Raw genomic sequence first — 24724 nt, 5'->3', positions numbered from 1 at the left:
GGGCAGATTCGTGGGGAGGAGGAAGAGATGCTCTTTTCTGAGGGACGCCCTGAAAAAGAGCAGCTTTTCACTGAAGAAACAAGCAGAGGAGTGTGTTAAGCACAGCTCACATGCGAGCAGAGCAGCATCAGCTCCAGGCTGAAGCAGTTCACTGAGCCCCTCCCTCCTGCAGTTTGTTCTTTGCAGGGCTCCCAACCCCCCCCAGCCCAACCCGCTCCCACCATCACGGGGCCGGGAGAGCTCCAACCCCCCAGCAGGCCGCAGTCAGCTCTATCACAGAACGGCTGGGGCTGGAAGGGACCCCAAAGGATCACCAGCTTCCAACCCCCCACCATCAACCACCAGCTGCAGCCGAAGCTCTCCCCGCAGCAGGAATGCTGCATCACAGCCACGGCTGCAGGTTTCTGTTGTATACAGAGCTGTCAACTGACCCGAACTCACCCCGCTGTGCCCGGCGCTGCCCCCCCGGCTCCCAGGAGCTCTCCATGCCCGACGTTGGGACGCAGCTCTGCTCCCAGCACACAGAGCAGTCCGCACCCATCCACAGTGCGGCTATGGGGACACGATGGGCAGTGAGGTTTCACCGCAATCTTTTATTGGGGAATTTACATATGGACAGGAAGGAGCAGCCCGCACAGCTCGGCTCCTTGCTCAGCCCGATGAGTTGAAGCAGTGCTGTTCTGTTCTACCAACGATGAGAAAAGAAATCTGATCCACCCACTCTTGTGCCTAGATAAAAATGGCTGAAGCTGGGATGGGGGCACCGGGATTACACAGGAACAAAACAAATATGAAAAGTATAAATTAGGATGCCAGTCATTGCAAAAGTGTAAGAAAACTCGTGGCGGGCTCTCAGCCCTTGATAAGTTAACGCTCCGTTAGTTAAAAGTTAAATACATCAATACCACAGATGAGACAGAAAAGCCACTCTGAAGTGCAAGTTTCACATTCTGACAGCTTGCCCCCACACTGCGCGAGAATCCTGCTTGCTCACGGGGGGAGGGAGGGGGGTCTCTGAATGCCTTTGGTTCCAACGAGGGTTGGCGAGCCAAGCACAGCTCCAACTCCGCTCGAGGGAAGAGGTAGCAAGGCTCGCTTGCCCCTGGGCTTGGGCTAAAATCCAGTTCCCCAGCACCAAACGCGATTCCCACCCTCTGCTAACTGAAACCCTGACTAATACTGGAGTTTTAAGTGGTTCTTAACAGGCCTGAAGGCGCAGGCAGTAAGGAGGATAGGTTTCCCCATTCCTCAGTCACACCTCTGCTAAGATCCCAGGACGTTAAGTGCTACCCAGAAGCGTTAGTGGAGGTTTGTGCAAGGAGGGGGTCCACCCCAAAGTGTGCATTGACTGTGCTAGATAGAGGGGAGCTCATGTTCTGGTCACCGAGGTCGCACCGTGTCTGACAGTGACGAGGCAGAGGTGGGTCTCAGTTATGGAAAGAGGCTCGGGCCGGGCAGCCAGCCTGAAAGAAAAACCCTGAATGTCTCATGGAGCAGTTTTGAAGAACGGAACAGAAGGCAAAAATGGTCACAACGTGCGGGATCACTTCCACAGCTGAGTGCTGAGGGACTGATTGCTTCCCTGGGCACCTCCTCCACCCATGGACTGTCCGTATCCCATCACACCGTTGGCTCCGTAGAAGTTCATCCCAGCCATCTGCTGGGTCATCTGCAAGGTGGAGGAGAGAGAGAAGTCAGAGCTTCCCCACGCAGAAGGTGTCAGCTCACAGCTGTCAGCTGCAGCACGCTCCCCAACACGTCAGCCTTCAGCAAGACCTTGTAAAGAGCTACAGCAGAGGCTTAAATGAGACAATACAGCTTCACTGAAGGCTACCCTGAAGGCTGGGCTCCACTACCGCCAGCCCAGCAGTTAGACCTACAGAAACAGACTCCCCTCATTCTCAAGCACACATGCCTTTACATGTTATTATAGAGCCTGTGCCATTGCAGAATCATGGAGTGCAATTATCTGACCTTTCAGCAGCAGCACACAACATGAATCAGCAGCCGGCAGAGCTAGCTGCACCTCCCTGACCCTCAGCAGCACCTCCTGCCATCCCTCACACCAGCCTACAACCCCCAGCCCGGCTCCTTCAGCTCAGTGCAGACTGATGCTGCTGGATGGACACAGAGCACTCAGGTAATGTGAAGTTCTGGCTTTAACACAGGACACTGCAGCTCTCTGCCCACAGCTCGTCATTCTGAGCAGCCAGGAGGTTCCACCTCTCCTTGGACATCTACATGAAGCGTGCTGAGGTGCTGCTTTCCCACCTACCCCTGGATGCATTTTTTGCATGCTGCTTTTCCCACCTACCCTGAGGAGTTAATATCTCCTCAGGCACTTGCCCACCTATGGAGCTGAAAAGTTTCAACGTCAGCTGATGTGACACTGATTTTTGTTCTCCACCCCGAGACCACTGAATGTGTTACTGCTTTGGGATCCCCGTATGCCAGCAGTGTCTGTGTGCCTCACCCAGCCCCAGAACACAGGCTGTAAGAGCACAGAAGTCACAGGCTGGATTCAGCCATGCACCTCCTCTGTCCACCCCTGGGTCAGCAGGAGCCACACCTCACCTGAGTGATGTTCCACTGAAGCTGCTGTGCTGGCTGCACACCATAGACAGGCTGGGGGACCGCTGCCATGCCAGCTACATAACCGGCCTGCTGCGCAGCCATCATCCCATTGGGGACACCGATGACAGCTGCCTGCACGTTGCCCACATATCCAGCAGGGATGGCCATGGGGGTCACCATCCCCGCAGCCCCATGCTGGGCCATCACACCCACCGACGGGGCCATCATGCCTCCCATCATGCTGCTGGACGGGGGCACTCCTGGGAAGCTCGTGTACGCCGCTGCGGGATACGCCATCTGAGCCGGGGCCATGAACATCGCTCCTGGAAACAGGCAGAGAAGCAACGAAGGGAAGAAGGGCTGTGTTTGCTGTCAGGGTGGGAATGCTGACCTTCAAATCAGACTGCAGCGCTCGCTTGGCTGTGACGTCCAGGCTAAGCAGCTCATCGTGCTCCTCACCAGCGCTCGAGAAGGACCACCCACACTCCCACACCTCTGCCTGACAGCCATCAGGACAGCCCACCCACTCAGCAATGGCGTGCAGCTCTATTCTGAGATCTGTTACCTTGCGCAGGCAGCTGAGGTGTCTGAGAGCCGTACAGGGAGAGGATGGAGTCCTTAGAGAGCTGCTTCTTCCCCGCTTCCTCCCCTTTGCCTCCTGGCTCAGGGAAGAGATTCAGGTTTTCAGGAACAGAACCGGCGCTTCCAGATGTAGGCATAGAGCCGGAGACCTGAGGGGGACACAGCACAGGGGATGGCAGATTGTGACCCCTCCACTCCAGCACCCGCCCCTTTGGTGAGCACCGACGTTCCCTGCTTACCTTCCTGGAGTCAGAGTTCAATCCCACTGATGCAAAAAGATCCAGGTCCTTCTCCAAGCTGCAGGGCCGGCCGTTGGTAAGGGTGCTCGGCACAGGAGCGTCTGGGAGAGACAAGGAGGTAACAGAAAGGGAAGTGAACCACTAAAAGCTCATGGAATTCAGGAGACCAAACACTGCACTGAGGGTCACTGCAATGAGCACAGCGAGGCTGGGGGTCCCTTACCGAGTCCTAGCAAGTCTATGACGGGCTCAGTGGATTTGGGAGAACTTTTCCTAGATTGCTGTGTTTCTTCTTTCTTTTGAGGCTGGGGAAAGAACAGCACAAGTCCGGTTCAAGTCATCTCTTAGCTCTGATACATTGGAGGCTTTAATGAGATTAAACCCTTACAACATCCCTCAACCTCCCCAGACAGAGCAAATGTTACAAAGTTTTTTGCCCCGTTATATCATCAATATGATATCAATATGCATGCTCTAAGCTAGAGAAAAACAACAGCCCAAGTCTGAATGCCAAGCAGGGAGTAGCTGGATTCCAATGTGCCCTGTGCTGCAAAGCAGAGCACATCTGTTCAGTATCTGCCTGAGTGGTGGAAAACAAGCTACTGCCATTAGTGTGACTCAAAGCATCCACTGCTATGACTGAGGCCTGAAAAAATGCTTCCATATGAAGCTGGATTGCCTCTGTTCTGTGTGAGAGCGGCCCACAACCGCTCCGTGGCCGTAGGCTTACCATCTTCACCTTCTCAAAGACGATAGGTTCCAGCTTTCGTTCTGATACCGGCTCGTTACTCTTTTTCCATTTGTCATCCTTTTCTTTCTGTAAAGGAAAATGCTGTTGTGAGGGTCACAGCTCACACACCACACAGTGGAAATATGAACCGGGCTTTATTTGCTGCTGTTAACCTAAAGGGCCCCCATCTTTTGCCCACACTGCAGACTCCAGGTGAGCCACTGAGGTGGCAGCACAGACAGACCGACATCTGAAATCAGCTCTGTTCTACGCAGAGTTGGACAAATGACCTTCAAAGGTCCCTTCCAACTTCAGCTCTCCTCTGCACACCGACTGCACCTGGTTGGCCTCAGCGAGGAGCTTAGTCACTGACACAGGAAACATTCAGCCCTATTTTCATGCACTCACCACTTACTCATGGGACAAACCTACACTTAGCTTAATGCATGCAGGCGATGAGGGACTCACCCTGAACGTGTTGATGTCAATGCTTCGGTCCATGTATTTCTTCTTCTCATACTTATCACGAATGAAGCCTTCCACAGCTCTGCAAGCAGCTTGTTAAGGACAAACAGCTCAAGAATGGAAGATGTGCATAGCACTGTTTGACACGTGGATACAAGGCACAAGCTGTAACTAAACTAATCCTACCGAGCATTTCCAGCAGTAACTTACAATAATATAGTCATAGTTCCAACTACTTCAGCTACTCAATTTTTGCCTCTGTGCTATTCCAAGCATGACTGTGCTATAAAAGGTACATAAATAAGGGCTTCATTCCCGCTGTCCTTTTTCTCCTTCAACGTATGTTTACTTTGACCATCACTTAAGAGCACACGTGTCATCAGTGCAAGAGACAGCGGTCAGAAATGGATGCTATCCATGCAATCCAGGAGCTCCTTCTCACAGCTGATGCCCAGACATGAGAAGCAGAGCCTCCCACGCAGGGAGAGCAGCTCTGAGACGAGATGGACATCCCCCCCAGCAGCAAAGAAAGGATGCTGATCCGTCTGAGGCCGCCTGAAGTTCTCGGGCAGGAAGGCTTCGTAAAGACGATTGGCTTTTCCGTTCCCCATCTCCTGCATGCACTGCAATTCAAAAGAATCCTTAAATAGTTTTGCAGACATCGAAGCCCATACACCCGCACTCCAGGCTGCCAAGTGAGAATCCACCCATGGCAGCCAGAAGGCACACGCAGGCTTCTCAAGTCTGCTCTGCACACAGCAGCCCCTCTACAGGCTTTTGCTGCAGCCTCCAGGCTAGGAACCCCCCCTGCAGCACTCTGACCCCTGCAGAGCCAGCCAGCCCTGAGCGCTGCATTGCAGTCTCTATTCTAAGGCAAAATAAACACCACCTTAGCAACCAAGCTCACATTCAAAGTTCAGGATATGTCCTCTAGAAACCTCGAGGAAAGGAGGTGGGCAGCAGCTAACGACAGCAGCTGCCTTTGGCAGATGGACAGAAACTGGCAGCGCTTGTCTGCGCTCTCTGCTGTTTGCTGAGGCTCTTGTTAGGACATTTCCCCTTCCAACCCAACCAGGCCTGCTAACTCGACCCCTTCCCGCCTCCTTGGTCTCTCTGAAGACCCTATTGCTTCCTTCCCAGCTCACATCACCACCAACACAGCGACCGCCCGCTTCCCCCGCCTCACCTGTATTTGTTCCTGCGTCCACTGGTCAAGGTTGACAGACTTCACCCTGGATATGTGGACGCCCAGGTTCCTGTGGATGCCAGCACAGCGAATGCAGATGAAGACGCCGATGTTCCAGGATGCCCATCGTGGCCCTGCAAAGAGATGTGTGTGTTCACAGCGTGCAGCCAACCCACAGCAGCTGAGAAACTGCACCCAATGAACCAGGACTGAAGAACCCAGGGCAGAGCTTTGAACCGGACAAGTTCAGGGTGCTGTGGAGGAGGAAGAGGGAATAAAGCAGGCGTCCCATCACCCCAAGCCCATAAATCCCAATCTCCTTCTCTTTAAACCACCATGGCACAGTGGGCTCCTGCTCCAGCAACAGAAACCTTCCCACCGCAGTGGGGTTACCTGAGGACGGGCTCCAGAACATCACAGCTGCTCTAAGAAAGCAGCATACAACACTCAGTGTTTAACACACAGGCTGAGGAAGGAGAGCAGCACCCACCCCATAGCACACAGCCCCATAGCTGTAACCAGAGCAGAAGTGATGAGAGCCAAAGAGCCTCCCAACCTCCCCCACCCGCCCAGGAGCCACCCAGCACTGCTCCACGTCCCTCCTTGGTGCTGCACTACCAGCACAAACCATCCATACCCCCCTATAGGGGCTACAGGCATCGCTGCAGAGTGGGGGACTCTGCCCTTCCTCGCCATCATTAAAACAGCAAGCCTCAAAGCAAGCGATGCTGCGGTGGGAGGAGGGAAGAGGGGGAAGTGGCATTTCAAAACCCTAAAAAAGCAGCACTGCGTTTCACAGCCATCCAGCTCTGGGTGGGCACGGGGCTGACGGGGCTGAGCAAAGCCACTGCCCTGCCCAGAACAGCTCCCAGCTCATCTTCACTGCTCCTGAACACCACGGCGGGAGGGCCTGGCAGCAGGATTAAGCACGAGATTCAAGGTTAGATTTAACTGTAGATATATTTAGCTTTTATAGGGCTAAAAGGATTAATAGTCAGCTAGATACCCCATCAGGGCTGGAGTAATCAGCTCAGCTCTGTCACATGGGCCACCGCCACCTCCCAGCCGGTGTGCTCTGTGCCCGCTGGCTGCAGTGCAGGACTCGGAGCAGCCATGGCTGAGTGCTGGGCTGGGGCTGCAACAGTTTGGGGTGGAGGGCCATGAGGATGACGGGCAGCCCTGGGAGCTGGGGGTGTGCTCACCATCACCCAGTGATGCTATTGCCATGCAGGAAATGGACATCCCCCACAAAATGCCTGGGGATATGGCTGGTCGTATCTTCAGCCTGGTTATACAGTCATTAACTTCCTCAGCCCACCTATCCAGCCCTATACACCTCCTCAGCCCACCTATCCAGCCCTATACACCTCCTCAGCCCACCTATCCAGCCTTACATCGACACCGTGGCAAACCCTCAGAGGAGCAGCACGCACGGCTGCCCTATCCCATGCTGCAGCCTTCACACCGCTCCCAGCACGTTCCTCATGCAGTGGCCGGTCCCATGGGCAGGGTGCGGGCTGTGCAGATGCAAACAAGCCTCCCACTTCCCCTTTCAAGGCCACAATGAAGGAACCCACTCTGGAAATCCCACAGCCCGGTAGCTGCGTGGGGGCAGAGCTTGGCTCAGCCATCCCCCCCAGTTTCACATCCTATTTTCAACGTGGCTGATGTACACAAGGCCCCAGGCGAAAGCCTTTAGAGAAGCAACTTCAGTCACATGCTACAGCATCAAACCTCCACAACGTGCAGCTGAGGACTGCAGTGGGGTTGGGGCTCCTGGCACTGCTGAGTGCTGCCTCCTGCTGCAGCCTCGGGGCTCCATGGCACTCAGTGAGAGCAGAGGGCAGCACGAGCTCAATGCACACATTTGGCTTTGACCACCAGAGAGAAGGCAGCCGTTGCATGAACACACTGTTATAGGAGCAGTTCCCTTTGGGCAGGCATCCCTGCAGCTATCAGATGGCTTTAGAGCTTAAGGCCCAAATGAAACTCATTTTCTGTATGCTAAACTAAGTTCTCTGCACTGCCAGCCAGCAGCAGGTAGGCCAGCCTGATGCTGCAGCCCCTTCTGTTTCAGTATTACATCTCATTTTAGCATCCATGGAAGCAAAGCAAGTCCCCTGGCACCAACCAGCGCTGGGCACTGCTTGTCCAGCTCTGATCAATCAGCTCATGTGGTGCCTCCAATACCACAAACCCTCCCCAGAGCAGGAAAACCACCTGCAGGTGAACAAAGGATTAGAGAAAGAAAGGCAGTTTTGAGTTAGAATAGGCTACGAATGAGCCCGGAGCTCAGCCACCTCCAGCACACAGCAGTGTGAGATGGGACCACCTCTGGGTACAGCCCTGCTGGACCGCAGCTCCATTGCAGAGAGCTGAATGCAGCTCTCAGTGAGGACATCAGCTGCTGGAGCAGAGCAGGCAGCTATGTGTGAGGAGCTCTGCTATGCAGGCAGTGCCCCCACGAGCCAACTGCATGGCCTGCTTTCTATCCTGCACGTCCAAACAAACGCCGCACAGCGAGCTGCCCACACCAGCAGCCGTGCCCAGAGCAGCAGTGCCTGCAGGGACCAACTCCTCGACCTGCCCTGCTGCAAAGGCTCCCGGGTCCCCCTAAACCCAAGCTCAGCCTGGCCAGTATGTTTCACGCATCCCCTTGCTGGAAGTCACAGCCTCGAGTGGCTTTAACCGAGGAATCTCCAGCAGATTCGCAGCTCGCCCTTTACTCAGGCATTCCGTTTTGGCTTGAGCTGCTCCTGCAAGTTTCTCCAGTAATAACCTTCCAGAAGGCATTTAAAAATAAAACAAATTGGCTGCAAAGCCACTGCTCTGCTGAGAAAGGGGGGGTCGGGGAAAAATAGATGCTTCGACAGGCAGGAAGGAGAGCACAGGGCTATCAGAGCCTGCTGAAACCTCCCCAGTGCGGTGCACACCAACGGCTGACTCGCAGGGTCCCCTCCTGGGGCAGTGCAGAGGAGCCCCTGAGCCCAGCAACGGTACAGTGTGTGCTGAATGCGGGGATGGGGGAACGCTCCTCACAGAGGGGAGACCCCAGCAGTGAGACATCCTTCCCCGCGAGCCTCCTGCAGCACTTGGGCATCTCTCAGTGAGTCCAAGTCAGAGCCAAAGGAGGGAACAGCCGAGCGTCCAGCAGCTTCCTTCCAGCCCTGGCTTCCTCATTCTGGAAGGAGATTGCTTGACAACTTACTGAAATTCATTCCGTTCATAGAAAAGCGATGACAAAAGCTGCATTGCAAAACAGCTTCCTCTGCTCTCGAGTGCAGATGTCTGTTCTGCAGCTCAGCACTTATTTAGGGGGAAAACAAGGCGAGTTCTGCTAGCAAGCGGACAGGATGGTTAACCTCAGCGCCAGCATCTCTTGGTTATGGCAGGCAGCCACCAGCACTGCTGGATAGTGCCCTTCTGGGGCATCCGTTTGGCTTTGCTGGACAGACAGCTGCATTGGTTACAGGTCTGTGAGCTGCAGGGTGGGTCCCTCCTGCTGCTTTGGGGCAGCAATGCTTATCCATCCGGGACATGCTGGGAAAGCAACAGCTTCAAGAACCCCCAGTTGATGGCAACCAAGCCTGGAGATAGAGCTGCAGGTCCTCGTTCTATCTGGAGCTATGACGAGCTACGCCGTGCTATCAGTCACCAAAAAGGATGAAACATTCATAACAAAGGGGCATAACCGAGCCAGAATGGGACTGCGTGTCAACAAGAGCACTGTGAGGGCCCAAAGGCAGCACAGCTGAACGCAGCTCTGCAGTCGGAGTTCCAGGGCAGCTGCTCACAAAGCTCCATCTCCTCTGCCCTACATTTCCTGGGACACACGGAGCAATCGCTGCTCTGGACCAACCTGAAGGAGACCGAAGCTATTCTCGACTCGAGCTGGTTTTGATAACCTACTTGTATACTGAAAGACAGATTACCTTACAACTGCAGAGGCGCCTCCTGAAGGCCTGCTGCCTTACATAACTCATCTGGCAGTTACTATAGGAACAAACTTCCAAAGTTGCAGCTATGATGGGAAAAATCACATGGCATTTTTGGACCTCCGATTTACACCCGTTGCTATACAGACACTCACCACAGACCCAGCTGGTAGAGAACAACAGCATTAAAATAGACACGGTTTGCCAAGATGCCCTCTGCTCGGAGGATTATCTCTGTGACTCAGCTCTGCCTATCTTCTCCTCCAGGAGAACTCGCAGTAAGTCTTTACTAATCACAAACCAATTGCAATGTGGGTTTCTGAAGCCCATTGCAGGTGAACAGAACTCATCACCATCCGCTGCTCTGCTCTCCCATAGTGATTATTTTCATCACACGTTTGTTTCAGACACTTACTCAAGGTGCTCCTCAGTAAAAGAGAACATCTGTGATTCAATAGCCTTCTGATGGAGGACCTGAGTCACAGCAGGATTTATTGGGTATCTGCAACATGTATTACATGAATGCTCGCTCGGTGGACTGACCCAGCTGCTCTTTGTTGGAGGTCCCCGCTCCCTAATGGACACACACAGCTTCTCATCCCCACAGCTTCCATTCCTACCCCATGTTTCACCACTCCTCGTGGGCCTCAAAGTCCCATCCCTCTTCCAGGTACAACAACTTGAATGGTTAGCTCAGGGTTCAGGCTGCGTTCAGCAACAAATCCATCAAACCACTGCAGCTACGAGGAGAGGGCAATCCGGGCACGGAACCACAGCTCCCCTAAGAGAAGAGGAGGCTGAAGGGGTGAGGAAACAGTCAGCACAGCAGAGCAGCTGCACGGCTTGGTGAGCACTGCTCACTGGGGCTCCCTGTGCAGGAATGGACCGTCCTGGGTGTGAGCAGCCCAGTGGGTGGGAAGGAGGGGAGAGCAGAGGGGAATGCTTTGGGAGAAGGAGAGAATCCAACAGCATTAGCTCTGCGTTGCACAGGTCCAGCACAGAGATTCAGAGTCAGAAACACGGAGAAGAACCCCGCTTGCTGAAGTGTTACTCAACACGAGGCAGTTCCTGGTTACTGGAAGGCTCTTAGGTCACATCCCATTTCTGGATTGCACCACATCCCTCCTGCAGCCACGTCACTGCCCGGCCCTGGGCTCACCCTCACGTTCAGCAGTTCGGCATCTGACAATTGCCAATGCAGTCACACACTGACATCTCACACACGTGGCACAGCAGCTCTGTACCAACGTGCCAACAGAAGGGATCCCACACTCCAACAGCTTCTTCCTCTCGTAAGGCATTACACTCGAGCATCACAGAGCAACAAAGGCCTTCAGATTATGAGGATGGTGGTAACTCAGCCCCTCCAGCTTTAGGTCAGACACTCACCCATGCTGTGCCAAGACTCCGTGCTTCTGAGCAGGGCTACTGGGATCCTGAGAGTGCTCAGAGCAGCACGTGAAAACACACCTGTCTGTTCTCTTTTGGTCACATCACCCTCTGCTCCCACAGTCAGCATCAACAGAAGCTTTGCAACACAAAGAGGAAGAAGCATGCTACACACCCGGCCCCACTTCCTCCAAAACAAGAGCCTCTAACCACAGCACACTGTTTGTTGCTGCAGAAGCAGAACCTCCCTGTGCTCATTTCCCACTTTTGCTGCCTTTATTTCACCTCCAACAACTCACACATGGGCAGCACTGAGGAGCCCATAGGGAGAGCCCACTGGGAGCCAAACTCGAACAACAACACAGAGGGTCTGTGGGGGTATATACAGTTACTGCAGCTGGCGCCGCAGGTACCAAAACCTCATTTAGTTCTCTATATAGAGGTAGGAAAAAAATACAGTAATGAAACCCAGCAAGCAGTTAGGTCATTGGGAACACGCATAATGGAAGTGTGGGTGGCATCTGAACAGGCTCTGCTGTGTGTCATGCGAGCTCTGAAATGCTCAGATCAGGCAGCAAATCACTATGAGATGCAGGAAGCTCAGCACAGCAGCACAGCCAAGGCTCACAGTAAGTGCTTCCCCAGGCACTGAGCGAGCTGCAGGGCTCCTGTCCTGCCTTCCCTGCAGCGAGGCTCAAGCAGAAGTCCCAGAGACAAAGCGGGGAGCCGCAGCAGAGCATGGAGGGCTGCAGAGCTGCAGGAGGGCAGTGGGAAGCGACCCTGCCAGGAAGGCCTCAGTGCAGCAGCAGTCCGTTCCCCCAGGCAGCTCCCAGGTGCTTTCCGAGCCACAAGCAGCTCCCAGCTTTGGTGGTAATGTTTAACTGTACACTGACATATGCATTAGTGACTGATACGCTGCACATCCAGGAGAGGCTGCATCACCGTACCGAAGCCAGTCAGGAGTTGATAAGAGGATCTGTTCCCACACTGTGTATGTTGCCTCACAAGCTGTGATAAGACGGCCGTGTGTGCCCTTGGACCAGCACAGGAGCCAAGAGATAAGAGATGCACAGCAAGGGGCACGCTGCTCGCTGCCAGCACTCCCACGTCCAACCGATACGGAGCAGCACAGCCAGGTGTGAGGCTGCCAAACCACACCGCAGCCCACTGCCGGGGGGACACCGAGCGTTGGGGTTCCCCCCCGGGCAGCACACAGAGCCCGACGGGAAGCAGAAGGGCCACCGGAGCGGGCGGCTCACCTTCCAGCAGGGCTCTGCAGCTGTTAGAGGGCACTGCAGCAAGCAGACACGCACCTCGAGCTCCTTACAGCCCATACGGAGCCGCAGCCCCCCCAGACCCTTAGAGCTGCTCAGTGAATGGGGTTTCCAGCAGGCATCACGTGAACCCTTTTGCTGCAGGAAAGCGAAGCACTGCACCGCACAGCGGGGAGCAGAACAGCGCCCGGCACAGGGCGGCCCCTCCTGCCTTCCGCCCGGCCGCGGGGCAGCCTGTGGGGGCTGCAGTATTCGCTTTAGGGGCTTTCTGTGTGTGTGTGTGTGTGTGTGTGTGTGTGTGTGTGTGTGTGTGTGTGTGTGTGTGTGTGAGTGGGGGGGGATTTCTCCTTTTTTCTTCTTCCCTCCTTTTTTCCTCCTCCTCTTTCCCTTTTAGCCCTGGGATGCCGCTTGTTTCGGAGACCATTCCCCCTTTTCTCTTCCGCATTCTCCGCTGTTTCCCTCCCCGCCCCTCTCATCCCCTCCACCCGTCGGGACGCCCCGATCCCCGCGGCCCGGCAGCACCGCAGGGCCCGGCGCAGCGCAGCCGCCGATGTCCGGTACCTTTGGCCTGGCAGTCGGCGCAGTACTTGTTCTCCTCCTCGCTCAGCAGGCTGCCCAGCACCGCCTGGTACCGCTCCACGTCGCGCACCGATTTCCCCGTCATGGCGCGGCCGCCGCTGCCCGCCCGCGGGTCACGGCGCCGCCGTCCCGGGCACCCGCCACTTCCTGCTTCCGGCCGGCGTTGTGGGCGGGGCGACGGGGAGAGGAGCCAATGGCAGGCGGCGGAGGAGCTTTAAGGCCGCCCCTCGTTACGTCACTCTCATCGCTGGCGTTGATTCGCTTGAGGTGCGTCAGAGCCCGCCGGCAGCCAATGGGAGGGAGGCGGGGCGATGGCGGGGGAGGCATGAATGGGCAGTCACGTGGTGCGCTGGGAACATCGTGGGGTGCGGGGGGGGACGTGGGGTGGATGTGTGGGGGTGCAGCGATCGAAGGGCGTTGGGTTTCTGGGGGTTGCTGGTGGATTTATGGGGTATACGGGGGGCTGGGGGTGGTTGGGTGGGGGAGTGCGTGGGGGGTTGTGAGGGGTATGGGGGTGGTTGGTTGGGGGTGCAGGGGGGGGGCTGGGTGGTTGTGGGGGTGCGCAGGGGGTGCAGGAGGTCTGGGGATTCATGGGCGTGCAGAGGAGCTCGGGAGTGGTCGGCTGGGGGTGGGGGTGGGTGGGTGTATGGAGGGGTGCGGATGAGCACCGTGTGTCGGTGTGGAGTGATCCGATGTTGCGCAGTGCTTCCAAAGTGCCCCTCGTGTCCCGGAGAGGCAGTGCCAACCCTCCCCCTGCCCCCCATCCCCCCCCCCTGCGATGTGCCGCGGCCGCGGGCGGAGATGTCCCCGCGGTTTTGTGAATGGGGGGTGGGGGGTGTCCCGGTGGGGGTGTATCGGAACCAACGTTCGGGTTTGGAAACGCCAGGGTTTGGGGCACAAAGGGAGACGGATCCGGCGCCAGTGCCAAACCCAGTCCCGCTGCTCCGGGGGCTGCTGCCGGCCCCGACCCCCCCAGCAGTGGCGGCTCTCGCTGCGGAGCGATCCGTGAGGAGGAGGAGATGAGGGGATGAATCATCCGCGCACCTCCGGGAGGCAGCGGGTCCGGGGGGGCGGCCGCGGGGTGGGACCCGGCGGGGTACTGAACCCCCACCGCTCCCAGTTCCATGCTGGGGACCTGCTGGGGGCTGAGCCCAGCGCAGGACCTCGCAGTGCAGTAGCAGGTCCGACACCCCCACCTGCATCACCCCCCCCCCCATCTCGCAGTCCCTCGCCCCCATCAAAGCCCCTTTGTGCCACCTCCCGTCGCCACCCGGCCCCAGAATAGCAGCACGCTCACCTGCAGGGGGGGTGGCAGCCAGCGCCTGCCCTCGTCCCCCGCTGCTCCATATTAATCAGCCCCTTCCTCCTCCTCCTCCTCCTCCTCCTCCTGCCGGTCCCTCCGCAGTCCGACACTTACAGCCCCGCTCCCGGCCATGGCCCACCGCAGCTCCGCGCTCTGCCTGCTGCTCCTTCACGCTGCCTGCCTCTGCCTGGCCCAGCTCGTGAGTGCTGCGGGGGGGGGGGGGGGTCCCGATGCCCACCGGTGCTGATTTGCCCCTGGGAACTCCAGCCTGCCAGCTGGCTGCTCCCCGTGCCGCCAACCCCCCCCTCCGGACCCCCAGTCCCGCTCCCACCTCTGCACCTGAAGCTCCTCTGGTCTGTGGGATGGGGACAGGGATGGGAGTGGGCAGTGGGGCTCAGACTTTGGGGTCCCAGCTCTGACTTTGGGGCTTCACCATTGGGATTGCTGCTCTGAATTCAGATCTCCGACTTTGGGACCGCAGTTTTGACTCTGGGGCTCCAACTGTGGGATTGCAGCTCCGAATTCAGGGCTCCCACTTTGGAACCACAGCTCCAATTTTGGGGCTCCAAACTTTGGGATCGCAGCTCTGATTTTGGAGCTCCGGCTTTGGGAACACGGCTCCAACTTCGGGGCTCAGATTTTGGGATTGTATCTGTGACTTTGGGACTTGTTAGCCAGCCTCTCCATCTTCCCATTGGGGCAGAAGGGGGAATTTCTCCACACTCCCTCTCCCTGCAGCCTCCGGACCTTTGCTTCCCATCACCTGGGAAAAAAGAGGATTTGCTTTGCAGAGCCGGGCTGTGGGGGCTCAGCCCTTCCATGGGGGCTGTCTGGGGTGAGCAGGGGGCTGGGGGGCAAACTTACCTGGAGCATGAATTGGAGAGAAGCGCTGGGATTGTTTCCCTTGGCTGCATTGCGCTGAGCAGAGAAGGGCTCTCACTGCCCCACGGTGACCCACATCAGATCTGTGGCACAGAAGGGAATCATTGGGGTGCGTCCCCATGGGCAGCACAGGGCGGGGGGCCCAGGTCTGCCAGAAGAGCCCCACACGGTGCCCACGGGGTCTGCCCTGGGGGGGCAGAGGATGTGGGAGCCCTTGGAATAAGGGGACATTTGGAACCACGTGGAACTTATTGGTAACGTTTTGCGGGGCCGCGCAAAGGTGCCATCTGTGGGGCACGCTCACTCCCAGCCCAGACCGTGGGGTGAAGCTGAGGTGTTCGGTGAACCAAGCACCAAACCTCCCATCCTCAGACACTGCATTCGAAAATGAAGAGGCTTTGGAGGCGGCCGGGCTGCGGCTGACAGCCCCACGTCGGGCAGCTCCCACTGCCAGGAACAGCACAGCTCCGGGGACAGCACCCCTTCCCCGCGACGCCCCGTTCCGATAACAGAGATTTCTTTGCAAAGTGGCTCCTGTAAAAACCTCAGAGCTGGAGGAGGGCGGGCAGAGCGGGGGCTCCCCCGGCAGCTCCTGAATGGTGCTTTTGTGTGAAGCAGCAGCACCACACCGCAGTCCTGCATGCGGCCCGGCAGCGTGCCAGCACGGCCCACCTGGCAATGGGGCACCGCAATCCAGCAGTGCTTCTGGAAATGCCACTGCACCCCAAACGGTTGGGGGGGACCCTACAAGTGCTGCCCTCGCCCTGCTGAGCCCCCGCTTCCAATCGGGGCCGGATTCCCCCTGGCGCCAGCAATGGGCTGGGGGTGGTTGTGCCGCTGGTGGGGGGCAGTGTCCCGAATTGCTGTGTTTCTCTATTCATACCTTTGCTGGGGGGCATTGGGGGATGCTCTCTTGGGGCGCTCGCTCTGTCCCAGCGCTCCAGGCCTATGTTCCCTGCAATATACCCCGACCCCGAGCATCTCCTGAGGTCCGGCTGCTCCCTGCTGACGCCCCTCCCCTCCTTCTCTCCCCATAGCGGGGGCCACCAGGAGAGCCCGGCCCACGAGGGCCCCCAGGTCCGCCAGGAGTGCCGGGAGCGGATGGCATTGATGTGAGTGCGTGGCGGCGGGGAGGGGATGCAGCAGCACAAAGGGGACATTGTGTGGGGCGGAGGTGCGATGATGCCGCGTGGTTCCTGCCCTGCGCTGCTATGGGGAGGGGAGTGCGGCCCCTGCGGAGCATCCGGGCTTTGCATGCGGCAGCAGTGGGCACAGGTTGGGGACCCCCAGAACACCTCGGGATGAGGGGCCTGGAGGACTTGATGGGGACAGAGCAGCAGTGTGGATTCTGGGGGCAGAAGGACCCCCTCTGGGTGCCCGCAGAGCACTGACGTGGCTGAGGGCTGCGGTGAGTGGGGACAGAGCCTGAGCAGAGGGATGTGCAGTCCAGCCGAGCGCCCTGCCTGCCTGCCGTGCCCCAGGCTCCTCCTCAGCCCCAAGTGTTCCTTGGGTGCCATTTATACCCCATCCTACAGCCGCACCAAAGCTCTCTCTCCCCTCATCCTGAGCACCCGCAGGGCGACAGTCCCCATTTGTAACCTTCCTCCTTCCCCACAGGGTGACAAAGGCTCTCCCGGAGCCCCCGGCTCCCCAGTGAGTATCTGTCCCTCTGCACTCCCCGATGTCTCCCCTCTTTGGGAGGAGCTCCTTTTAATTCCTCCCCCTCATTGTCTCTTCTCTTTTAAAGGGTGCCAAAGGGGAGCCCGGAGCCCCGGGTCCGGATGGGCCTCCAGGGAAGCCAGGCTTAGACGTGAGTACCACACTCTGTGGTGAGCCTTAGGTACAAATAGGAGCCCCCCCTCAGCCCCTCCTGATGGAAGCAGTGATAATTCAGTGGCTGAAGAAGCACTCGGGGCTGGAGGAGGTGGGCACAGTGCACAGCGACCCCCTGCTCTCTCCTCTTGCAGGGTCTTACGGGAGCCAAAGGGGAGCCGGGGCCCATGGGGGGGGCAGGACTGAAGGTGAGTGTGGGGACAGCCACCCCCCCGCCCACCCTCCTGCAGTGTTTCATCCCTGACTGTCCCCTCTGCCCCACAGGGTCAGCCTGGACTGCCGGGGCCGCCGGGGCTCCCGGTGAGTATCCACCTCGGTGGTGGCACGGCATCGCCCTGCTCACAGCAGTGATGCTGGGAGGTTTGGGGGGCTGCAGCCCGGGGGCTCACTGTGTCTCTCTCCTCGCTGCAGGGCCCCTCGCTGCCAGGACCACCCGTAAGTGCTGTGCCCGTGGGAATGGGGCACGCTGCCTCGGCTCGGATCTGTGCACCCTCCGATGGGGGGCTCAGGGCTCAGCCCCTCTCCCTCACTCAACGTCTCTCCTCTCTGTAAGGGGCTGCCAGGCCAGGTCGGACTGCCCGGGGAGATCGGAGTGCCAGGACCCAAGGTGAGGGGGCGGGGGGGAGTGCCCCCAGGCCCAGCATCAGCCTCTCAAAGGCTCCTGGGACCAACAGGGGAAACCCCATTGTGTGTGTGGGCATCCCTTACAGCAGGCACGGGCTGTGCTCCTGCAGCCGGGTTCCTTTGCGCTGCCCCCCATCCCATGGCCAGGGGATGCCTCCATTCCCGGTGTGACGCTGTGCCTCACTGCCCCTCTCCACACCAGCTCTGGCAGCTCCTAAATCCCCCTCCTCGGGGTTGTTCTCTCCTAGGGCGATCCTGGACCCGATGGCCCACGGGGCCCCCCAGGTCCCCCAGGGAAACCCGTGAGTATCTGCCCAGGGGAAGCTCCAACTCTCTGCTGGTGCAAGAGCCACAGTTGCACCCTGTGTACGTATCAGCACCACGGATGCTGATGGGCTCCTTCCCTACAGGGCCCCCCAGGACACATCCAAGGAGTGGAGGGAAGCGCAGATTTCTTGGTGAGAGCAGCCATTCCTTTGCCCCTCTGTGAGGCTTTGGGGGCAGCTGGGAGAGCCAGTGCTGCACTGGCCTGAAACGCAGTGACCACTGTAATTTGGGAAATGGGGCTGGGGGAGCAGGATCCCAAAACACGATGGTGGGTTCCCCTGTAGCCCAGCCTGGATGCTGCGCACATGAGCTTGTCCTTCACACAAGGGGCATGGCTTTTCTGCACGCCTGCATCCTTCCCCAACTCATTCCACACTTGTTCTTCCCCGTCAGTGCCCGACCAACTGCCCGCCAGGTCCCAAGGGCCCCCAAGGACTGCAGGGACTGAAGGTGAGGAAACCCTTCCACCCCCCAGCGTTCTGTTGTTCTGTCCCTTGCATTGCTGTGGGAGATGGGAGAAGGGATCTCCCCCGGTCTGGAGTTGCAGGCAGCTCCAGATTGCTGCCCAGCATGGGGGAGATGCACGCATGTGGGGCTAGCTATGGGGTTCTGAGCCCCCGTGCAGCGCTGCCAGCTGGCACTGAGGGATGTGGCACAGTGATGCTGTGCTGGGGGTTCTCACCTCTTCCTTCTCACCTTAGGGACACAGAGGTCGGCCCGGTGCCCTGGGGGAGCCTGGCCAGCAGGGCAAGCAGGTGAGTGGGGTCAGCCCTGCTGGGACAGCGGGGCGGCTTGGGGAGGTGGGGGCGCTGGGGAGGGAAAGGGGGAAGGCAGGAAAGAGGTCGGTTGGAGGGAAAGATCAGCGCTGGGAGGAGGAGGAGGGTGGGGGTGATATTCCTGTGGAGGATGGAGCTCTGTGCTCCCCCAGGAACGTGGCCCCATCCCTATTGCTATTCCTACCACCATCCCTGCTCCCATCCCCATCTCCATCCCACCCCCATCCCTGGTGCTCACCTCTCTGTTCCCCAGGGCCCCAAGGGTGACGTCGGTGTCTCCGGAGAGCAAGGTGTCCCAGGCCCTCCAGTAACGTATTTATGTCTCTTTGCTGCTCTTCTCCCTGAATGCTGGGGGTGTGCGTGGCCGCAGATGCGGGGGGGGCACGATGCTGACGTGTCCCTGCTTGCTGGGACCGGGGCAACACCATCATCCCCTCCATCTCCTTCTCCGTGCCACTATGGGGGGGTCACAAAGCACAGCCCGGTGGGGACCTCAGCGGTGGCGCTGCATGGTGGCAGGCTGACTCGCCGACCCGGATAAGCCCCCGGCCCCCGCTGAGCCCCCGGTGTCACCGATGGGGCCGTGGGGCCCGGCTCACTGCGGGGCTGTGGGGATTAAGCTGTGTGAGCTCACCGAGCGCTTTGAAGACGCGGAGCAATTACCGGGCTGAGCCCTTCGGTGCAGGAAGGGGCAGAACCGCTCCGTGGGGGAGGCGGTGCCCGTTTGGGGCTGTTGCTGTTATTGAACCGACAGCTGGAAAGGGGCCTGCTGGGATCAGGAGCTGGACGCCTCGCGATGGCAAAAGTGGCTGATTTGCAGTGTCAGCTTTTGCTCTAATTGTGGGCACCCCCTCCCCCCCCACGGGCACCGCCAGGTCGGTCCCCGAGCTCAGTGGCTTTGCTTCCTTCCTCAGGGGCCGCAGGGCCAGCGGGGGTACCCGGGGATGGCGGGACCCAAAGGAGAGACGGTAAGTGCCGGTGGGACATGGAGGCGTCACCGGGTGGGCACCCCCAAACGGGGTCCCTCTGGTGGGGCTGGGATAGGAGGAGTCACCCCCCGCTCTCTCTGCAGGGTCCTGCTGGCTACAAGGGGATGGTGGGGACCATCGGTGCAGCCGGGCGGCCGGTGAGTGTCCCCAGGCTGTCCCAGGCGGGTGTCCCCGTGTGCCTCTGCTCAGCGCCGTGTTTCTCTCCTGCAGGGCAGGGAAGGCCCTAAGGGACCTCCGGGGGATCCAGGCGAGAAGGGAGAGCTGGTAGGTGACCCACAGCCCCTTATCCCAGCGGCTGCCTGGGTGCTGCCGCCCTCCCTGTGCTCCATCCCATGCGCTGGGAGCACCGAATAAAGCCCTCCTTTCCCTCCTGCTGCAGGGCGGCCGCGGCATCAGGGGACCCCAGGGGGACATCGGCCCCAAAGGGGAGAATGTGAGTATGTCCCGCCCCGAGCCCCGCATGGGGAGCAGCCTCTGCCCCCCCTCAGAGCAGCATGCACAGCTCCCGGCTGCTCTGGGGGCTGGGGGGCTCCTTCCCCTCCTTTCCTCACCCCTCGGAGGTGTTCCCTTTCCACAGGGTCTGCCTGGCATCGATGGCAAGGACGGCACGCCGGGCATCCCGGGTGTGAAGGTGAGGAGCCGACATGCGGTGTTCTCCTTCCTGTGCCTCTCTCCATTCTCCTGACGTGCACTTTTTCCCTGCAGGGCACTGCAGGACAGCCCGGCCGCCCAGGGCCCCCGGGACACCGTGGACAAGCTGTGAGTATGAGGGCAAGGAGCCCCACTGCAGATATGACCCCAGGGCAGGGGGTGCCTCCTGCACCGTGCATGGGGTCTGACCCCCTCTGTTCCTGCAGGGCTTGCCGGGCCAGCCGGGAAGCAAAGGTGGCCCAGGAGACAAGGTGGGTGCGGGGCTGAACCCACAACCTTGGCCCCTCCAAACCCCCCATCCATACCGCATCCCTGTGGGACACGGGGACCTGTTCCTGAGTGCCTGCGTCTCCATTCACAGGGTGAGGTGGGAGCTCGGGGGCAGCAAGGCATCACCGGAGCCCCGGGGCTGATGGTGAGTGCAGCACCTCATCTTCCCTTCCCCCCCCACCCCCGTTTTGCTGCCACAAACCCCTCCATCACCAACGGGACGCAGCTCAGTCTGCAGCATCGCCACTCCAACACCTGAATCTCCCCATGCCCGCACTCTGCAGCCAGCATCCCCCCCTCCCTGGGTGACACCCCGGCCATGTGCCCCTCTGCAGCATCCCCAGGAAGGATGAAGGGCTGTGGGGGCACACGGCCGTCTGCAGGCAGCTCCCCGCCCAGCACCATTAACGCGGCTGGGGATGTTTTCCCCCCTAGGGTGAGCCCGGCCCCCGGGGCGAGCAGGGACCGCAGGGCGTCCCTGGGCTGAAGGTGAGTGGGGGGCACAGGGGGGGCTGCGGCTGTGTGGGGCACTGCCCCTGACTGCGCTTCCTCCCCAGGGTGACCGGGGGGAACGCGGCCCTGTGGGAGCCCCCGGGGAGCAGGGCAGAGCGGTGAGTGCGCGGGGAGACCCCCTGTTCCCCAGGAAGGGGCAGGAGCTGCCCTGTCTCGGTGCTTTGGGGACCACGCTGGGGACAGAGGGTGTTCCTATGGGCTCTTCTCATTCACTACTTTGATTTCCAGGGGCCCAAAGGTGAACAGGGCCCCCCAGGGATCCCGGGACCCCAAGGCTTGCCAGGAGTCAAAGGAGACAAGGTGAGGACTGCTGCGGGAGGTGGAGGGAGCAGCTGCTTCCTTGGGGGTGCTTTCCTGCAGACATGTAGGGAACACAGCAGGAGATCTGTGGGGCTGCTGTGGGGGATTGGGCTCGGATGGACGGATGGATGGACAGAGGTGTCCTCTGCAGTGCAGAGGGGGTCAGGGCGGGGGTCCATGGGGAGCTGTGAGCGGAGGTTTTGGTGCACATCAGATGTGCCCGTGGCTGACTGACCCCTTCCTCCCCTTTCTCCAGGGCTCCCCAGGAAAGACCGGTCCCAAAGGCAGCACTGTGAGTATCCCTGCGTGCTGGGATGGGGAGCTGCGTGCCGGGCAAGGACTGAGCCCTGTGTTCAGCACCCACCCCAGGGGGGCTGACACCCACCGCCCCCCTACTGCCTTAACAGTACCCTGCAGCGCCCAGGCTGGGGTTGGAGCTGCAGGATGGCTTTGTCCCCATGCACTCCATCTCCCACTGCGTGGACCTGGTGGGGGTCCAGGGCACAGCAGATGCAACTTGCCAGCCCCGTGGGCACCCCCTGCCTGCTCAGCCCAAGTAGTCGCACAGGGGAGCAGCAGCTGGAACGCAGCGGGATGCAGGCAGCAACCTCACTGCTTCTGTCCTCTTTCTTTTAGGGAGACCCCGGTGTCCACGGCCTCGCAGGGGTGAAGGGTGAGAAGGTAGGGCCGTGCAGCAGGGGTGTGGTGTGTTCCTGGGGCTGGGGGATGGGCACCGCTGCATTGCCCCCCACCATCTGAGAAGGGGCGCAGCTGCCTCCCCCCACAGCACCGCTACATTTGTTCTGCTTCCCCATCACCTTTCTCATCTCCTCCATCCCCAGGGTGAATCTGGAGAGCCAGGACCAAAGGGACAGGTGAGTGACGGGGTGCTGGCACCGTGTGTCCCCAAACCCCACTGCTGCTCTGTGGGACCCCCACCTGCAGCCCCCTACATGAGCTCACCCCCCGACACCTCTCTCCTTTCCCCACAGCAAGGCATCCAGGGCGAGCTCGGTTTCCCCGGGCCCTCGGGGGACGCGGGCTCACCTGGTGTGAGGGGCTACCCAGGTCCTCCTGGCCCACGGGGGCTGCTGGGGGAGCGTGGTGTGCCGGGGATGCCGGGGCAGCGCGGCGTTGCAGTGAGTATCAGCACATCCCAACAGGGCACCCATCTGTGGGGTGATCCACATGCACTGCACCTCGCTCCTTAGCTGACCAATGGGGGGGTTGTGCTGGATGTGGGACCCCACCGGTATGGAAGGGAGCAGCTCTTTTTCTTGCCGAGTAGAGCAGCAGGTTGAGCTCAAAAGTGCTTCCATGTGACCTGCTGGGGAATGGGAATTTTCCATACAAACCTGACGTTAGGGATGCCAAATGGGGCTGCAGAAAGCTGCCGTGGTGAGCAGGTTGCAAACTGACCTGAGCAGCTGAACCTGGAGCAAAGAGAAGAGAAGGGTGGGGAATGGCACAGGTGCAGGGATGTGCTCTGGGCTGGGACTGATCCAGGAGCCGCCCCACTGGTACAGAGCAGGGGAGGAAGGTGTGATCCCTCCTCTTGTTGCCCGCAGGGACGGGATGCCGGGGACCAGCACATCATTGACGTGGTGCTGAAGATGATGCAAGGTGAGGGGGTGACCGACACCCGCGGCACGAGCACCCGGTGTGTGGGACCCCATCGGCTGCGCTGCCCTGTCCCGTCCCACACCGGCCCCTCTCTGCCCTACAGAGCAGCTGGCGGAGGTGGCTGTCAGCGCCAAGAGAGCCGCCCTGGGGGGGGTCGGTGCCATGGGCCCCCCCGGACCTCCAGGGCCTCCAGGGCCGCCTGGGGAGCAAGGCCTCCACGGACCCATGGGACCTCGGGGCGTTCCCGGCCTCCTGGGTGCCGCCGGGCAGATCGGCAACATCGGACCCAAAGGTGGGCAGCGTGTGGGGGTCAGCGAGCAGCGCGGGCATCTGTCTTTTGGGATGAAGGCAAAGAGCCCTCTGCAGGCTCTCACGAGCCCTTCCCTCCTTGTTTCATTCCCTGCAGGGAAGCGTGGGGAGAAGGGTGAGCGGGGAGACACCGGCCGTGGGCACCCGGGGATGCCGGGTCCGCCAGGGATCCCAGGTAAACCCTCAATGGCTGCTGACCACTGCGCCCCTTCCCCACCCACTGCACTTCTCTCCCATCCATTGTGCTGCCCTTGATGGCCATCACACCCCTTCCCCATGCAACGGATGACACTTCTGCTCTATCCTGGCCAACCCGACCAGGTTCACCCTGCACCTCTTCCCACCCCGTGGTGCCACTCATGCACCGCTGGCGCATCCCCACCCTCCCCACTGCCTCCTGCGGTCAGAGCAGAGCGGAGCAGAGCATCCCCAGGGCCGAACGCTCACAGCTCCCCGCATCCTCCGCAGGTCTCCCCGGCATCCCCGGCCATGCACTGGATGGCAAGGATGGGGAGCGGGGCCCACCTGGTGTCCCAGGGGATGCTGGGCGCCCGGGGTCCCCCGGCCCTGCAGGGCTGCCGGGTTTCTGTGAGCCAGCTGCCTGCCTGGGGGCTTCTGCCTACGCCTCGGCACGGCTGACGGAGCCGGGCGCTGTCAAAGGGCCGCTGTACTGACCTCACCACCAGCAAACACTGCAAACCCACGGGAAGGCACCTCCACGGCCCACAGGGGGGACCCACACGGCACGGCGGCGTGGGGAAGGACAGAGGGACCTCCACCCCCCCCCCGTGCCCATCCCACAGAAATAAAGCGGCTCTGATCCAAACCCTCTGGCGGTGCTCAGTCCTTTTGGGGCCGGAGGGGCTGTCGCTGATTTCCTGCTCCTATTTGATTGTTTTTTTAACGACAACAAAATGGTGGTGGGACTATTGAAGACGTGCCGGCGCTTTGTTGGCTGCTGGGCGCTCGCACGGATGTAAATCTTTGTAAGATGGGATTTGTTTTTATGAACCACGCCTCGAAAATCACCAGCTCCTTAACGACAACACCAACAGACAATAAAGCTGAGATGGATCGTGACCCAACAGAACCCGGCGTGTCCATTTCTTTGAGGTTCCTCCTCTCTCCCACCGCTCGGGTCAGGCACCCCAGACCTGGAGATGGGATGGATCCACGAGGACATGAATTAGGGGTCAGACTGCCGTTGCTGCCGATGAGTGCCCCATTGCTGCAGGATGGAGGCGGTGCAGCTGGGAGGTGCTGCTTGCAGGGCTGCACGCTGTGCTCTGAGCATCTGCAGACGTTGCTTTGCTGCAGGCTCTGTGCTGCCCTGCAGCTGTGCGTAGAAGCAGTGGGACGGGCGCTCCTGCG

General features: G+C 59.7%; 2 protein-coding genes across 5 annotated transcripts; one reads left to right on the top strand and one right to left on the bottom strand.

Annotated features, from left to right (window-relative positions):
* Positions 1 to 573: 573 nt before the first annotated feature.
* SMAP2 (small ArfGAP2) lies at positions 574 to 13084 on the bottom strand. 3 transcript variants are annotated; one of them, NM_001030902.2, is made up of 10 exons: positions 12936 to 13084; positions 5777 to 5910; positions 5128 to 5213; positions 4594 to 4672; positions 4126 to 4212; positions 3619 to 3700; positions 3396 to 3496; positions 3140 to 3305; positions 2575 to 2897; positions 577 to 1669 (listed from the first exon to the last, which is right to left on the bottom strand). In NM_001030902.2, exons 1-10 carry the CDS (start codon positions 13036 to 13038, stop codon positions 1544 to 1546), a joined length of 1287 nt encoding a protein of 428 aa, NP_001026073.1. In that variant the 5' UTR covers positions 13039 to 13084; the 3' UTR covers positions 577 to 1543. The 3 variants fall into 3 exon arrangements, with proteins under 3 accessions (XP_046759513.1, NP_001026073.1, NP_001384332.1); NM_001397403.1 differs by having other exon boundaries at positions 4135 to 4212; XM_046903557.1 differs by lacking the exons at positions 5128 to 5213; positions 5777 to 5910; positions 12936 to 13084 and having other exon boundaries at positions 574 to 1669; positions 4594 to 4689.
* On the top strand, positions 9113 to 24433 carry COL9A2 (collagen type IX alpha 2 chain). 2 transcript variants are annotated; one of them, XM_015297640.3, is made up of 33 exons: positions 9113 to 13220; positions 14359 to 14455; positions 16176 to 16250; positions 16756 to 16791; positions 16886 to 16948; positions 17106 to 17159; positions 17236 to 17271; positions 17383 to 17406; positions 17525 to 17578; positions 17844 to 17897; positions 18006 to 18053; positions 18316 to 18372; positions 18624 to 18677; positions 18952 to 19005; positions 19613 to 19666; positions 19771 to 19824; positions 19898 to 19951; positions 20067 to 20120; positions 20265 to 20318; positions 20393 to 20446; positions 20545 to 20589; positions 20700 to 20753; positions 21044 to 21097; positions 21166 to 21219; positions 21350 to 21421; positions 21678 to 21713; positions 22058 to 22102; positions 22264 to 22296; positions 22414 to 22560; positions 22990 to 23044; positions 23148 to 23336; positions 23451 to 23528; positions 23822 to 24433. In XM_015297640.3, the coding sequence occupies exons 1-33, from the start codon at positions 12925 to 12927 to the stop codon at positions 24025 to 24027; spliced, it is 2394 nt and encodes a 797-aa protein (XP_015153126.2). In that variant the 5' UTR covers positions 9113 to 12924; the 3' UTR covers positions 24028 to 24433. The 2 variants fall into 2 exon arrangements, with proteins under 2 accessions (XP_015153126.2, NP_001258917.1); NM_001271988.3 differs by lacking the exon at positions 9113 to 13220 and having other exon boundaries at positions 14137 to 14455.
* Positions 24434 to 24724: the final 291 nt, after the last annotated feature.

Source organism: Gallus gallus, chromosome 23 (assembly GCF_016699485.2).
Source record: "Gallus gallus isolate bGalGal1 chromosome 23, bGalGal1.mat.broiler.GRCg7b, whole genome shotgun sequence".
NCBI lineage: Eukaryota > Metazoa > Chordata > Aves > Galliformes > Phasianidae > Gallus > Gallus gallus.
Note: the sequence above shows the minus strand (reverse complement) of the source record. Positions and strands in the feature narration are given on the sequence as shown.

Excerpts from the sequence above, each read along its gene's own strand:
- COL9A2 (XM_015297640.3), top strand. The coding sequence starts at position 12,925 with ATGTCCGGTACCTTTGGCCTGGCAGTCGGCGCAGTACTTGTTCTCCTC. Across the intron at positions 16,949-17,105 it reads CAGGGAAGCCAGGCTTAGAC|GGTCTTACGGGAGCCAAAGG; the intron begins GTGAGTACCACA and ends CTCCTCTTGCAG. Across the intron at positions 20,319-20,392 it reads CGGGCATCCCGGGTGTGAAG|GGCACTGCAGGACAGCCCGG; the intron begins GTGAGGAGCCGA and ends TTTTCCCTGCAG.
- SMAP2 (NM_001030902.2), bottom strand. The coding sequence starts at position 13,038 with ATGACGGGGAAATCGGTGCGCGACGTGGAGCGGTACCAGGCGGTGCTG. Across the intron at positions 3,701-4,125 it reads TCTTTGAGAAGGTGAAGATG|CCTCAAAAGAAAGAAGAAAC; the intron begins GTAAGCCTACGG and ends TTCTTTCCCCAG. Across the intron at positions 1,670-2,574 it reads TTCAGTGGAACATCACTCAG|ATGACCCAGCAGATGGCTGG; the intron begins GTGAGGTGTGGC and ends TCCACCTTGCAG.